The sequence below is a fragment of the Danio rerio genome, chromosome 21, assembly GCF_052040795.2.
Source record: "Danio rerio strain M-AB ecotype USA chromosome 21, GRCz13ab, whole genome shotgun sequence".
Lineage (NCBI taxonomy): Eukaryota > Metazoa > Chordata > Actinopteri > Cypriniformes > Danionidae > Danio > Danio rerio.
Window position 1 is genome coordinate 4,037,501 of NC_141041.1, and position 15,686 is coordinate 4,053,186.

Consider the following 15,686-nt stretch of genomic DNA (forward strand, 5'->3'; position numbering starts at 1 on the left):
GGTTATTAAATATGACCTCTAACCAGCAGGGGCAGCTGCTGATGAACTGTCTGGTGTAACACTGACCCCAGCCCTTCACGAAACTGATCTGCACGGTAAAACCCGTCCGCGGCTGCTGGCTGAACTCGTGGTCGTTGGGTCGTTGCAAGCTTCCCGCCTTCTCAAAGTCGAAGGCTTTGATGGAAAACCCGGGAAACACTTTATGCACCAGCAGCGTCCGCGAGTCGGGATTGTCCAGTGTGGCTGACTTGATGAAGATAGGGTAGCAACTCCGGTTATAAACCCAAACGCCGTCGGCTTCGCGGCTCAGCTGGATGCCGTAGCCGATTTTGGCCCGAACCATTTGCACCAGTTGACTCTTGTTTTCGGAGGCGAGCTGGCCCAAGCAGAAGCCCGTGCCCTGAGGTAGGTCGTAGAAGATGTCCAGAGAAGGCTCCTGGACGGAGTAGAGGCGCCCGACGCGGGTCTTTTCCTCCCAGTACGCCACCACACACCAGTGAGGCTGTTCTCCACGCTCCTGAAGAGCCAGCGAATCTGCAGAGACACAAATAAATATCTGGTTAATCGTAATGTCGATTAGACATCATGTTCAGTATTGATTCACTGACAGACAGTTAAAGTCAATATTTATATCATTTGTTTTTCTAATATTTCCTAAATGTTTAACAGATTCAGGAAATTTTCACAGTATTTCCTATAATATTTTTTCTTCTGGAGAAAGTCTTTTTTGTTTTATTTCAGCTAGTTTTTAATTTTTTAAAAGCCATTTTAAGGTCAATAATATTAGCCCCCTTAAGCAATATTACTTTTCCGATTGCCTATAGAACAAACCACTGTTATACAATGACTTGCCTAATCATACTAACTAGTAACCTAGTTAAGCCTTTAAATGTCACTTTAAGCTTTAGGATATTAGTATCCTGAAAAATATCCAGCAAAATATTATTCTGACTTCAACTGTACACTCTGTGGTAAGACAAGTCTATCATTTTCTTTTCCTGTGAAACAGTATTGACATAACAATCAATATTGCATACATTTCAACCAAAAACACCTTAACAAAACATTTCACAACACTTCAATCGCCTAGAGTGTGAAATAAAAATAAAACAATTGATTTATTTGGCATGAAGCGTCTTTAGTTCCAATATTTTCCTGATGAAGAAAGAAGTGTTTTAATTTGACAAAGCTAAATCTAGGAACTCTGTACTGCTCATTACTGATATCACGGCCACTTCAAGATACACGTTCTTATTTTAAATATTAAGAGAGCTTTTTAAGATTATGTCAATTTTTTTTTGGGGTTCACCTTTATTTTGACAGGACAGTAGAGAGAATTGACAGGAATGCATGGGGAGCAGAGAGAGGGGAAGGATCGGCATAGGACCGCGAGGCGGAATCGAACCCGGATCGCCGCGAGCACTGGAGTGCATATGTCAACACACTAACCACTACACCACTGCTGCCGACCAAATGCTTTTTTTTTTAATTTTAAACATGAACATTTTCACATCTCAATCTGGTCTAAAATCTGCTGAAATGATGATTGAAAATATAAAATCAACTGTTATGTGATATAAGATACTATTTAGAGGGCTACTGTTCATCAACACTTGATGGAAAGGCTCCATTTGTTAACGTAAATAGAGATAACTAAAAACAAAATTGTATTTTTTTTTAACTAACTCAATTATTATAAACATGGCTTTGGTTAATATGGATTAACTAGCGTTTACTACTGAGACTTTACTGTTAAGTGTTTCCTATTGTACTTTTTTTTTAAATAAATAAATAGATAGATAGATGGATGGATGGATGGATATGAGCAATTCCAGTGTTATGGATGTGACATTTGCAGTAAAAACTCAAAACATAATTTCACACAGAAAGTATATGTTGACATTATATCGAAACTTCTGTTTATATTTTCCAAAATACCTCACCACAGAGTTATGGGAGCAGAAAAATATCAATTTGTAAACATGTTTTATATTTTTAATTAGAAAAATAAACATGCGTTATGGATGTGACAAAAAAAGTTTGCGAATTTACAGTCGACAACAGATTATTTAGAAATTCTGACAGTTAAACTGCACAACCCAAAAGAAACAATGCTCATCAAACAGGTATGAGTCGGCTCACTATAAAATTAAAATGATTGATTTTATTTTATTTGACTTTTTGCATTTATGAAGAAAAAGTGTCGTTATGGATGTGACACATTTCCGTTATGGATGTGACAGCTGTGAAATTGCCACTTGTGTGATTTTGGCAAAAATAAATATAATAGTTTGAAATACTGACAGATACATTCACAAGTATTTTTACAGTACTGTAAAATACTTGCTAACACAAAAAATGTAGAAACGGTTTGTCTATTTTGCTGAAAACTAAATAATTTTTTATGGCAAGGTTGACATTTGCTTGGAATTGCCCATATATAGATAGATTAAATCAATACACTACGTTTTTTTTTAACTATTATTATACATTTTTTTGGAACTTAGATTTGCCAAATTGGTATATTCTAGTTCAAATTGGTCTATGGTCTACAGCACAGATGGTGAACCAAGACCACCAGTGTGTAGGCCAATTGATTAACCATCTAAACCAGATATTAAACCATTAAGAACTATTAGAAACTGGCTTTAGTAGATACAGTGCTAAACTGAAAATTTCTGTTAAACAAGGAAAAATGAGCAGCAATTACTAATAAGAGTGAACTCAGTTAAACCTCTGCTTGAAAATACAGAAGATATTAGCTATTAAGGTTGCCAAATTGGTATTTTCTGGTCCAAATAAAATAGTATTGATGAAATCTTCAGCAATTAATCAAGAAACAAGAACATTTGATACCAGCAGAAGCCTAAAGCCAATTGAACATCAGATTAAAGCAGTCAAATTGGTACTTGCTGGTCCACCAGACAGAAACAAAGACCACCAGACTACTTTATGACTAAGATGTACCAGTGAGAACCATGAGAAAATGGCTTTATTGGAGTTTCCATTAGAGCGAAAGTAAACAAAGTGTTTATAAAAGAAGAAAGGAGAGTTATTATGGCAATTAAACTTCATCAAGTGAGCTTCTTGAAATATGAGGACACGCCGGAGTAATGTAGTCAGACTGGTACAAGCCAGTCGCTGAAAAATAAAGGTCTACCAGGGTAAAAGCCAAGCTGAAATTGGGCATGCCAACTGATTAACCATTGAAACAAGATTATGACCAACATCAACCGATATAAATGATCAGAAACTGGCTTCAGTAGAGCTCCAACAGAGTTAAACTCAATACTGCCGTTGACGAAGGAAAAACATGCAGCAATTACTAATTACAGTGAACTCGGCTAAACCTCTGCTTGAAAATATTTGCTTTTAAGACCAAAGTCTTCTATAGCATAGATGGTCAATCAAGACCACCACTGGATGGACTGATTGAATAACCATCTAAACCAGACTAACCAAATCAAACTAATAAGAACAATCAATAACTGGCTTCAGTAGAGTTTCAACAACTGAATAGTTCTATTAAATAAGGAGCAATGAGCAGTGATTACCATTTAAAGTGAACTCAGTTAAACCTCTGCTTGAATATACACAAGATAGTCATTTTTAAGGTTAGCAAATTGGTATTTTCTTGTCCAAAGTTGTCTACGGTCTACAGCAGGAGGGTCCAACCTCGGTCCTGGAGGGCTGTGTCCTATATATTTTAGTTTCAACCCTAATTAAACACCTGAACCAGCTAATCAAGCTCTTTCTAGGTATACTACAAACTTCCAGGCAGGTGTGTTAAAGCAAGTTGGAGCTAAACTATTCAGGACACCGGCCCTCCAGGAAGTTTGAACATCATACAGCATAGATGGTCAATGCAGCTGAAACCAAGACCACCAGTGGGCAGACCAACCGATTAACCTTCTAAACCAGACCTGAACCACCAGAAACTGGCTTCAGTAGAGTTTCAACATAAGTTTAACTGAAAAGTTCTGTTGAAGAAGGAAAAATGAGCAGAAATTACCAGTTAAAGTGAACTCGGTTGAACCTCTGGTCCAAATTGGTCTACAGCACAAAAGGTGAACCAAGACCACAAGTGTGTAGGCCAATTGATTAACCATCTAAACCAGATATTAACCAAATCGAACCATCAGAAACTGGATTCAGTAGAGTTTCTACAGAGTTAAACTGAATAGTGCAGTTGGAGAAGGAAAAAACGAGCTGCAATTACTAAATAAAGTGAACCTATGCTTGAAAATCCAAAGGATATTAGCTTATAAGGTTGCCAAGTTGGTAATTTCTGGTCCAAAGTGGTCTACGGTCTATAGCTTAGTCAACCAAGCTGAAACCAAGACCACCAGTGCGCAGACCAAACGATTCACCATCTAAACTGGACTTGAACCAATAAGAACCATCAGAAACTGGTTAAAGGAACATCAGAAACAATCTACACTAAATTAAGACCCAGTTTTACCTGAATATTTTTAGGAAAGAGACAAAAATGTCAGTTTAACAACAGCAATTTAACTTCATTGAATTTCTAATAGAAATAATTGTACTGTAGGTAAATCAGCCTCAAACTAAACTAACCAATGAAATGCCAACTGATTAACCAACTAGACTATGACAAACCAATAATTATGACCAATAAGAAACTGGCTTTATCAGACTTTCAAGAGTTCTCAGTGAAAGAAAGAGAAAGCCGAGGAGATAAAAGGACTAAATTGGGCTAGTACGCAAGAAGGTAAACACATACAACAGCGGACACCTTGTGTCCAGGAAAAGCGTCCTGAGTTCTGCCAAGCATATCTTGCATCCTTAATTTCAGCGTTCAGGAGCGTCGGAATGTGAGGAATCTGAGCAGCGCCACCGGCCTCCAGCGCTTGTTTACATTAGCAGTGCTGCTTATCATTAGTCTGGATCCGCCTCTGTGCCGTACGCCAACCCCAACAATGCCCTGACGTCAACAGAACAATAAATCTGCGACTGTGCTCGCCCTCGCCACTGTCAATGCCTCTTCTGACTGTTGTGATGTTACAATAAAGAAGACACTAATATAAGTAACCTTAGACCACAAAACTATGGACAAATTTGATTGTACCCTTCCGATAAAGATAGGAAAAACTACAGTGGTCACTGAAATAAACAAACTATTGAGATATCAGATACTGCTTTTGAAATGTGGTTCAACAGAAGATTTAAAAGGCAATTTTTAACCGTTTGAAAAGGTTTTACGTGGACAAAATTGTTGGTAGCCTTCAATTTTGTGTACGCAAAGCTTTCAATAGTTTGCTTTGTGCCATTAATATTGTATTGTAGTATGTACAAAATTGAGATGTAAATATCTCCTGAAAACAGGATGAATAGCTTTTTATTGATGTACGGTTTGTTGTCATTTGATAATATTTGGCGGAGATATGACTATTTAAAAATAGGCAATCTGAACGTTTAGAAAACATACAAATATTGCAAAAACATTGCCTCTACAGTGCTCGAAAATTAAGTTCTTAGCATTGCACATCACTAATAACAAAATTATATTTTAATATATTTACTCAAGGAAACGTGAAAAAATTCTTAATCTTAATAATCTAATGATTTTTGGCATAAAATAAACAGCCTGATCTCACGAGAAAATGTAAGTATTTTACGTTTTGCCAGTTTAGTGGCTGATTCGTACAAATTCGTACCAGTTCAGTCGTACGAAATTGTATGATTTTAAAAAGGAGGCGGGGCACCTGACCCCACCCCTAAACCCAATCGTCATTGGGGGATGAGCAAATCGTACCAAATTGTACAAATTAGATTGTACGAATTCAGACAAATTAGCCACTAAATCAAAAAGTTACGAATTGCCATGAGATTGTGTTAAAAAATAAAACACAATAGTAACACTTAAGTTGAAGTAACAATTCACACATTTACTACTGGTTATTATTATTATTAAGATAATAGCAGTTTATTAGCACTATAAAGTATAATCTTATTTTATATTCCTAGTCCTACCCAAAGCCCAAACCTAAACCCAACTACTAACTCACTAACTATTAATAAGAAGCTATCTAGTACTGAGCTAAAAGTCTTAGTTAATGGTTTGTTAATAGCGTAAACTGTGCATTAAACCACAGTGTGACTGATATATTATAAATACGATCATTTTAATTTAAAAAAAATGTATTTTTTTTTGCTTTTTCCACAAATATAGCCGTGAAACACAAAACCAAGATCACATACAGTTGAAGTCAGAATTATTAGCCCCCTTTTATTTTTTTTATATTTCCCAAATGATGTTTAACAGAGCAGGGAAATTTTCACAGTATGTCTGATAATATTTTTTCTTCTTATTTTAATCTTATATGTTTTATTTCGGCTAGAATAAAAGCAGTCTTTAATTATTATTTTTTTACTATCGTAATACAATAACTTGCCTAATTAGCCTTGTTAAGCCTTTAAATGTCACTTTAAGCTGTATAAAAGTGTCTTGAATATCTATTCAAATATTATTTACTGTCATCATGGCAAAAATAAAATAAATCAGTTATTAGAGATGAGTTATTAAAACTATTATGCTTAGAAATGCGTTGAAAAAAATCTAATAATTCTGGGTGGCTAATAATTCTGACTTCAACTGTATATGATGTAAAACACAAACTCCGCCCACCATAAATCTCATTGGTCTGTATCCTCCTATATTTAAATGCTTTATCCACCGATATTTGCTTTCAGTGTAGAATAAGCTTCCGCCTGTTTAGTAAAGGACAGTCGCTCTTTAATCTCAGACGGGGTGAACAGGCCATTATTTAGCCCTGTCGCTAATTACACACCAGCCCAGACTAACTTGATGACTACAGCAGGCAGAGCCTACATTACAACCCTTACAAACAAGCAAGTCTGGATATGTTACCATAGTAATAATGTCACACGCTTACAGTGAGCAGTGTGGTATATGAATATAGCAATCAAAAAAGTACCACGGTATATGTTCAATATTGTGTGTGTGTGTGTGTGTGTGTGGGGTTGCTGTGTATCAGACTGATGCTATTTTAGTCTTGATTGCTGACTAGCCTCTCTGACGACTCTCTCTCTCTCACACACACACATACATCCAAATCACACATCAAACAGACCTCAGAGTGAGCGCATATGTGTGTGTGTGTTACTCAAGTTTGCTTGCTATCTGATTAAACAATGTGTTTAACCAAATAAAGGTGCACAGGTACATGAGTGTGTATATATCTGTATATGTGTGTGTGTGTGTGTGTGTGTGTGTGAATGGATGTGTGTGGATAGGTTATGAATTTACTGGCGAGTGTGTGTGGCGTCTCGGTGTCGGTCGGTTGGATGACCACAGTGTCACCCCGAATGACATGGTGACAGCCAGACGCAGAGTGTGTCCTGAAATAGAGTGTGCAACATGACACACACACACACACACACACACACACTTGTCTTCTGCAGCCTCAAGCATTCAGTTGACATCCTGAATGCTACCAGACCAAACACTCTCAACTAGAAGCCTACGACTCACACTAGGGCTGCACAATATATCGAAAAAAGTATTGTTATCGTGATAATAGTATATGTGCGGTATCCATATTGGGTTGCTGGTTTGAGTCCTGGCTGGGTCAGCTGGCATTTCTGTGTGGAGTTTGCATGTTGCATGTGCATGTGTGGGTTGTTGCATGTGTGGGTTGCATGTGTGGCGCTATAGGGGAATTGGATGAACTAAATTGATCATATTGTATGAGTGTGTGTGTGACTATGAGTCCATATGGGTGTTTCCCATTACTGGGTTGCAGCTGGAAGGGCATACGCTACGTAAAATGTATGACAGAATAGATGGCGGTTCCTTCCTCTGTGGCGACCCCTGATTAATAAAAGACAAAGCTGAAGGAAAATGAATGAATGAGTACCCATTGCAATCAATTACTTCACTTCATTACTAAAATTCATTTTAGGTGCTGCATGCATAAGTTGTTTATCCAAATCTGACCAATTAGATGAGGCCTTTACTATCTTCCCATCCCAAGCGAGAAAAATGGCAACAGCCAATAAGAATCTGACTTTCCACCAATGTTTTCAGCCAATCGAGGTGTTTTAATGTCTAAATGCTTGGTTGTTGACATTGTATTTTTAGACTTAACTAGCTCCGAAAAATGTTACCTGTTTATTTTAGCATGATTATGACATTTTTATATATATACACACAATCTTGTATATGAAAAAGAAAATCAAACACAGAGAATCTAAAACCCTTTTGTATTAGGAACTACTTTCTTCTGCCATTCATTCACATCTGCAACTGATGTCAGAACAGCAGAAGCCGTTACTAATTCACCGTCACTTTAGAGCTAGTGTTTGAATGATTCTCTATAGCGTAATGTGAAGCGGCGCTTCTGGTGTGTGACCCCCTTAAGGTGATAACAAAACAGCAAATTTTGCTCACATTTTATAAGGCGTGACATGAAATGAACGTAAATTGAACGTGACATGAAATGCCATCTGTCTACAGAGATTTCTCACCAGACTGCTGTTGTGTTTGCGATAAGGAGGGACAAGGCTGAATCCAGCTTCTTATTCACAGATTTTTATTGACTCTATCCGGTCCACCTTAAAAACCACGAGGCTTCCATTTTTCAGCTTTTTAATTCGTGCTCAAGAGAAAACACTGAGCGAGGGCTTATTATGCGATTCTGGCGCCATCTTGTGGATAGACAACGTCAACCGTCTTTGCACGCCGACGAGCTCTCCGAAATTGTAAATATTTTAAAATAGGCACTATTCTTAAAAATTAACTGCATAGTTGCAATCTAAACAACTACATTCTCAACTAAAAAAGCCTCAAAAGTACATTTGGTTGTCTAACAGCAGTAATATTTGTCAAACTGTAGAGTCTGCTTGTTGCTGGCTGTATGTAGGCGGAGTAATACACAAACGGTAAAGAGGCTGTACGGATGCTGATATTACTTATATCACGGCTATCAGCCAATTAGATTCGAGATCCAGACAGAACTGTTGTATAAATAACAGTTCTGTGATATATATATATATATATATATATATATATATATATATTGTGTAGTACTGTAGTAATCTTATGTAGTAAGAAATATTATCGCAAGACTAGTAAATATCACTTATTTATACACATATACACGTATTTAACAACACACTTTACATGCCAATTTGCACATAACAGCTGCACATATAACGTTGTATATAAGAGATATCAAACTCAATTCCTGGAGGGCCGCAGCTCTGCACAGTTTAGTTCCAACCCTAATTTAACACACCTGATCAATCTAATTGAGTCCTTCAGGCTTGTTTGAAACCTACAGGTAAGTGTGTTGGAGCAGGGTTGGAACTAAACAGGGCTGCGGCCCTCCAGGAACTGAGTTTGACACCCCTGCTGTATATAGTAAAAAAGCTGTATATACACTAGTTAATTTGTATATTTGCATTCACTACTATTTTTACAATGAATTTATAATCTGTTTTTTGTCCTGTCTCTGTAATTCTGTTGCACTGTAGAAGCTGTCATGAAAACAAATTCCTCGCATGTGTGAACATACCTGCCAATAAAGCTCTCTTTCTTTCTTTTTTCAATAAAATATGACAGATGTTCCCAGTATTGTGCACAAAAATTCATTCATTCATTCATTTTCCTTCGGTTCAGTCTCCTTAATAATTAGGGGTCGCCACAGCGGAATGAACCGCCAACTATTCCGGCATATGTTTTACACAGCGGATGCCCTTCCAGCTGCAACCGAGTACTGGGAAAATCCCATACACACTCATACACTACAGCTAATTTAGTTTATTCAGTTCCCCTATAGCGCATGTGTTTGGACTGTGGGGGAAACCGGAGCACCTGGAGGAAACCCACACCAACACGGGGAGAACATGCAAACTCCACACAGAATGCCAACTGACCCAGCCGGGACTCGAACTAGCGACCTTCTTGCTGTGACTAACAGTGACCACCGAGTCACCCTCATCAGTAATTATTAAAACTTCTAAGTCTTTCATGACTAATCCCACCTAAACGAGTTCACCTGAAGGTGTTATGAGAGAAAGCATCACTATTGTAAGTGAGATAAACAAATACTTTAATAACCCTTAAACAAATCCTAGATTATTGTTGTTTATGCTAACTAATTGATTAAGTTTTATGAATTCGACTGATTGGAAAAGCTGTTTAACGACTCAAAAATGAAATAGAACATGTCATGTGTCCAACTTAATACATTTGCTGGACTTATCAACCTCCCCGCTGTCTATCCCTTCCCCCCACCTCCCTATTTTGGTTCTGTATTTCTCCTACAGGGGACAAAAAGACTCTATACACACACACACACACACACACTCGGGGTCTTTGTTTGTGGTTGAGCTGAAGTCAAATCTCCATTTAGAGCTTTACAGCCTCAGGTAACAAACCATCCTTCCTCCATCCACACTGACTGCCTTTGGTCTGAGCAATCACACGCACACACACGCACACGCGCACACACACATTTACACACTTACACATGCAAACCCTCATTAACACACACTTAAACACACACACACACACACGTTCATTCTCTCTCTCTTACACACACACTCACATACACAAACACTCTCCCACACACACATTTACACTTACATGCATACATAAACTTACACTCTCTCTCTCTCTCTCTCTACACACACACACACAAACACACACTATCATATACACATTTACACACACAAACTCGCTATATCTCACACACACACACACACACCCACATTTACACTTACACATGCAAACCCTCATTAACACACACTCACACACACGTTCATTCTCTCTCTCACACACACTCACATACACAAACACTCTCCCACACACACATTTACACTTACATGCATACATACATTTACACTCTCTCTCTCTCTCTCTCTCTCTCTCTCTCTCTCTCTACACACACACACACACACACACACACACACACACACACACTATCATATACACATTTACACAAACAAACACTAGCTAAATCTCACAAACACACACACACACACACTCTCATTCGCTCTCTCTCTCTAACACACTCACATTCATACAGACACACACACTCTCTAACACACACACATTCACACTTAAACACACACTTTTACTATCATATACACATATTTACATTAATACACAAACTCTTTCTGACACACACACATTCACAAACACCCTGTGTTACACACACACACACACACACACACACACACACACACACACACACTCGTCGGGGTAAAGTTTTTCCATTTAAGGAGACTCAGCTTTTTAAACAGTCACTTTGTACATGAACAAGAGTGTCTGGAGATCTACTGCAATCACACACACACACACACACACACACACACACGCACGCACTGAGGCAGAAACAGGCAGACACCAGTCACTCAGCAGTCTGGAGAAGTTAATGATTATTTCTGTCTGTCTCCACACACACACACACACTCACACAGGGAGGGAAGTCGGTGTGTTTATTGATCTCCTTTGGTCTGGCTGCGGTTCAGTGTTTTACGAGCTCTTCTGTGCTGAGCCAGAGGAGAAGCGTGAGGTCAGGAGATCAGAGGTCAGGGGTCACTTCTGTGCCTAAAGCCAAAGCCGTGATGACGACAGCTAACAATGACACTCAACATGGGTTACGCTAACTCACTCCGCAGATGCCACTAATATGCAAACACTGCGGGACGGCAACGTCTCTGGGAAAAACAACAACTCACTGAGACACTCAGCTCGTTTTTAATGCGTTGGTAGCATTTGTCAGGTACACCAGCGTGTGTGTTGTTAATAAACATGACTATAGAACAGAAATACAATTATTCATGCTAAATACAAACAAAATAGACAACAAAAAGTGGTGATTTGGTAATATTAACCGCAACATAAAATAATAACGTCAGCAAAAATATGATCTTATTTCAATATTATTTTTAATATGGAATGTTTCACTATTCATTAACTCCAATATAAAATACTTTACAAATACACAAATTGTTGTACTTTTAATTATAATAGAATTATTATTATTATTATTATTATCATTATTATTAATACAATAAGAAAGAAAATCAACATTTAAGTAAAATATGTCACTCTTCATTATTTTTTATCAAAATTATTACTGATAAAACTAATAAAATAATTATTACTAAATAAAATATTATACGAATATATATAAATTATTTTACTTTTAAATATAATTAAAAAAAATTTTTTTAGAAATACAATAAGAAAAAATAAACATTTAGGTAAAACAATTTACTATTAATTATTTTTATTATCACAATTATTAATACTAAATAAAATATTATATAAATATAAATTATTTTACTTTCAAATATAATAAAAATATCATTATTATGATGAACACAATAAGAAAGAAAATACAAATTTTTAACAATTTATTATTAACTATTTTTCATCACAATTATTGTATACTATATAATAAATAAACTACTATATAATTATATATTTCATTAAACAAAAAGTTTTGCAATATTTGACTGCAAACAAAAATACTATTTATTTTAAAATATAATAAAAAAACATTGAAGTAAAATATTTCACTATTCATTATGCTCATGATCACAATTATTGAATTAAATACTAGAATGTTTTTAATTGTAAAACAAAATTGTATTCATGACAAATAACAAATGATAGTTTTAGCAAACAAAGAAAAGCACTGTTTTTTTTTAATTTCACTGCTACAAAAAAAATCTAACAAAAACAACAAACAAAGTAACAACCTAAAGAGGTAAGCAAAATATGATTTAAAAATACAAATATTTTTATATATATATATATATATATATATATATATATATATATATATATATATATATATATATATATATATATATATTGTTTTAGAAAACAAAGAAAATCACTGTTTTTTAATTTCAACATAAAAAATTACGTAATAAAAATATTATTTTATTTTTAAATATGATAAAAATATATAATATTATTAAGATAAATAGACAAAAATTAAATAACAAAATATTCGAGCAAAAATATTATTTATTTAAAAATAGAATAAAAAACAAAATAAAAATAATTATAATATTGTTAATAAAAACATAAGAAAATAAAAATTTAAGTAAAATATTTCATTATTCATATTATAATTATTAGTAATAAATAAATTGTTATGAAATAAATATTTCACTGTAAACAAAACAAAAATAATTTAGCTAAGAAAGGCACAAAAGGTTATGACCAACAGATATATAAATGCACATTTCTTCTAAAAACGTGGTCCTGAGCTGCCTGTCCAGTTTCACGTCCTCAAGCACGAGTTCATTTCAGGCCTTGTGAAACGATCACGCAAAAACTGGCAGACGTTAAAGATTCGTCATGCAAAATACCAACTAAACAAACAAAGCCAGAGGCCACTTCTCTGATGTGTGTGTGTCAGTTACGGCTCTGTAAATATTATCTTTTTCCTCAGGCGTCCGTATCGTAACAACAATCTCACACACACTCGACGGAGAGACTCGCAGACGGACACACGGACACACACGTTTGGCAGCTTCTTTGTTTGGAAGTCAATAAAGGAAACTGGCAATTAAACCGAGAGGCATTACATAACACACACACACACACGCGGAGTCAGGAAAACCTCCGACGTACAGGAAAACATTCATGCTGTCTGCTATTGTGCAGTAATACCTGAATCTGATTTACCACAGATTTACCACGCAACACTCCATTACTGTACGCTTACTGTATGTTTGCTGTAGGCGAGTCAGGGCTTTATGATATCATGCTGATTATTAGGTCAAAGGTCAGCGCTTGAACTCTTTCCACCAATAAAATGCCATAATGGGCAGGTGTAAATCTTTACTCTTATTTTCTGTTTTTTTTTCTATAAACTTTGCCAAAGACGTTTTTTTTTTTCCCACAAATTGCTTATTTATTTAAAATTACATTTGTATCAATAATTAATGTTTTATAACACTTTCTAGCACTTTTTCATAAAAATAAATAAAGATATTAAAAATGAATAAACGTTTTAATCTAATATATTTTTATTTTATTATAATTTAATTTTGGTTAATAACCAAAAGTTTATTTGTTTTGTCGTAGTTTATTTGGTTTATTAATTATTTTTTACTTCATTTAGTCTAATGTATATTTACATTTTAAAAAATTATTTTAATAATTTATTATCTTAAAGTTTTTTTAAACTTTGCAGCACACATCAATAATTTATTTACTCATTATTTATTACATATATTTTTATGCAAATGACATTTTTACTCATTTTACGTAAATCTCTACTTATTTAAATGTTTTGATTATTTTTACACAGTTTTTTCTGAACTTCGCCATAGAACTTTTTTTTCCATAAATTACTCATTTATTTTGAATCACATAATTATTCATGTTTAATGAAACATTTTTTAATGTTTTAGAATGTTTAATGAACTTTTCCACTGACTTTCTAGCACTCCTTTTCACAAATAAATAAGCTTTAAAAAAACTGTATACTTATTTTATTATAATCTAATTGTGATTTATTTACTAAGTTTAGTCTAATTCACATTTACATGAAATCTTTATTTAAATAATAATAATTTCATTTTTAGCAACTTTTCTGCAAACACCCATAATAGATTTACTTATTAATATATTTATTGTATAATTTTATTTAAATTAAATTTTTGCTTCTTAACTTTCCTTTATATTTATATAAATGTTTTTTTAGTTTTTTACATATGTTACATTGTTTTTTGTAAGAAAGATAAAATATATTTTTAATAAAATAAATTAATTTTAATCACATTTTCATTTATGCTTACACATTTGTCAGTTTCTTCTGAACTTTTCCAGACTTTCTAGCACTCCTATTAATTAATAAATAAATTAAACATATATATATATACATAAATATATGTAGTTGAAGTCAGTTTTTTTCTTTTTTAAATATTTTCCCTAACTATGTTTAACAGAGCAAGGAAATTTTCCCAGTATGTCTGCTAATATTTTTTCTTCTAGAGAAACTCTTAATTGTTTTATTTTGGCTGGAATAAAAGCAGTTTTTAATTTTTTAAACACCATTTTAGGGACAAAATTATTAGCCCTTTTAAGCTACATTTTTTTCGATAGTCTATAGAACAAACCATTGTTATAAAATAACCTGCCTAATTAACCGAATTAACCTAATTAAGCCTTTAAATGTCACTTTAAGCTGTATAGAAGTATCTTGAAAAATATCTAATCAAATATTATTTACTGTCATCATGACAAAGATCAAATAAATCAGTCATTAGAGATGAGTTATTAAAACTATGATGTTTATAAATGTGTTGAAGAAATCTGCTCTCTGTAAAACAGAAATTAGGGGAAAAAATAAACAGGGGGTCTATTAATTCTGACTTCAACTGTATATGTATAGTATATATATGTATATATATATATGTATATATATATATATATATATATATATATATATATATATATATATATATATATATATGTATATATATATATATATATATATATATATATTTTTTTTTTTTTTTTTTTTTTTTTATTTTATACATTTCTTTGTATTTATTTATACACAAAATGTATACGCAGTGAGCACACACACAACCCTAAACATATAAACACCACTTTTTATTTCGGATGTGATTAATTATTTAACAGCACTAGTTTAATGACTTAT

General features: G+C 34.2%; 1 protein-coding gene across 1 annotated transcript in view; it reads right to left on the reverse strand.

Annotated features, from left to right (window-relative positions):
• Positions 1 to 15,686, reverse strand: part of smad7 (SMAD family member 7) — a 29,295-nt gene that overhangs the window by 338 nt on the left and 13,271 nt on the right. Inside the window, 1 exon segment of the mRNA NM_175082.3 lies at positions 1 to 534. This exon segment is cut by the window's left edge and continues 338 nt beyond it. Within this exon segment, the coding sequence (NP_778257.2) occupies positions 1 to 534 (534 nt within the window).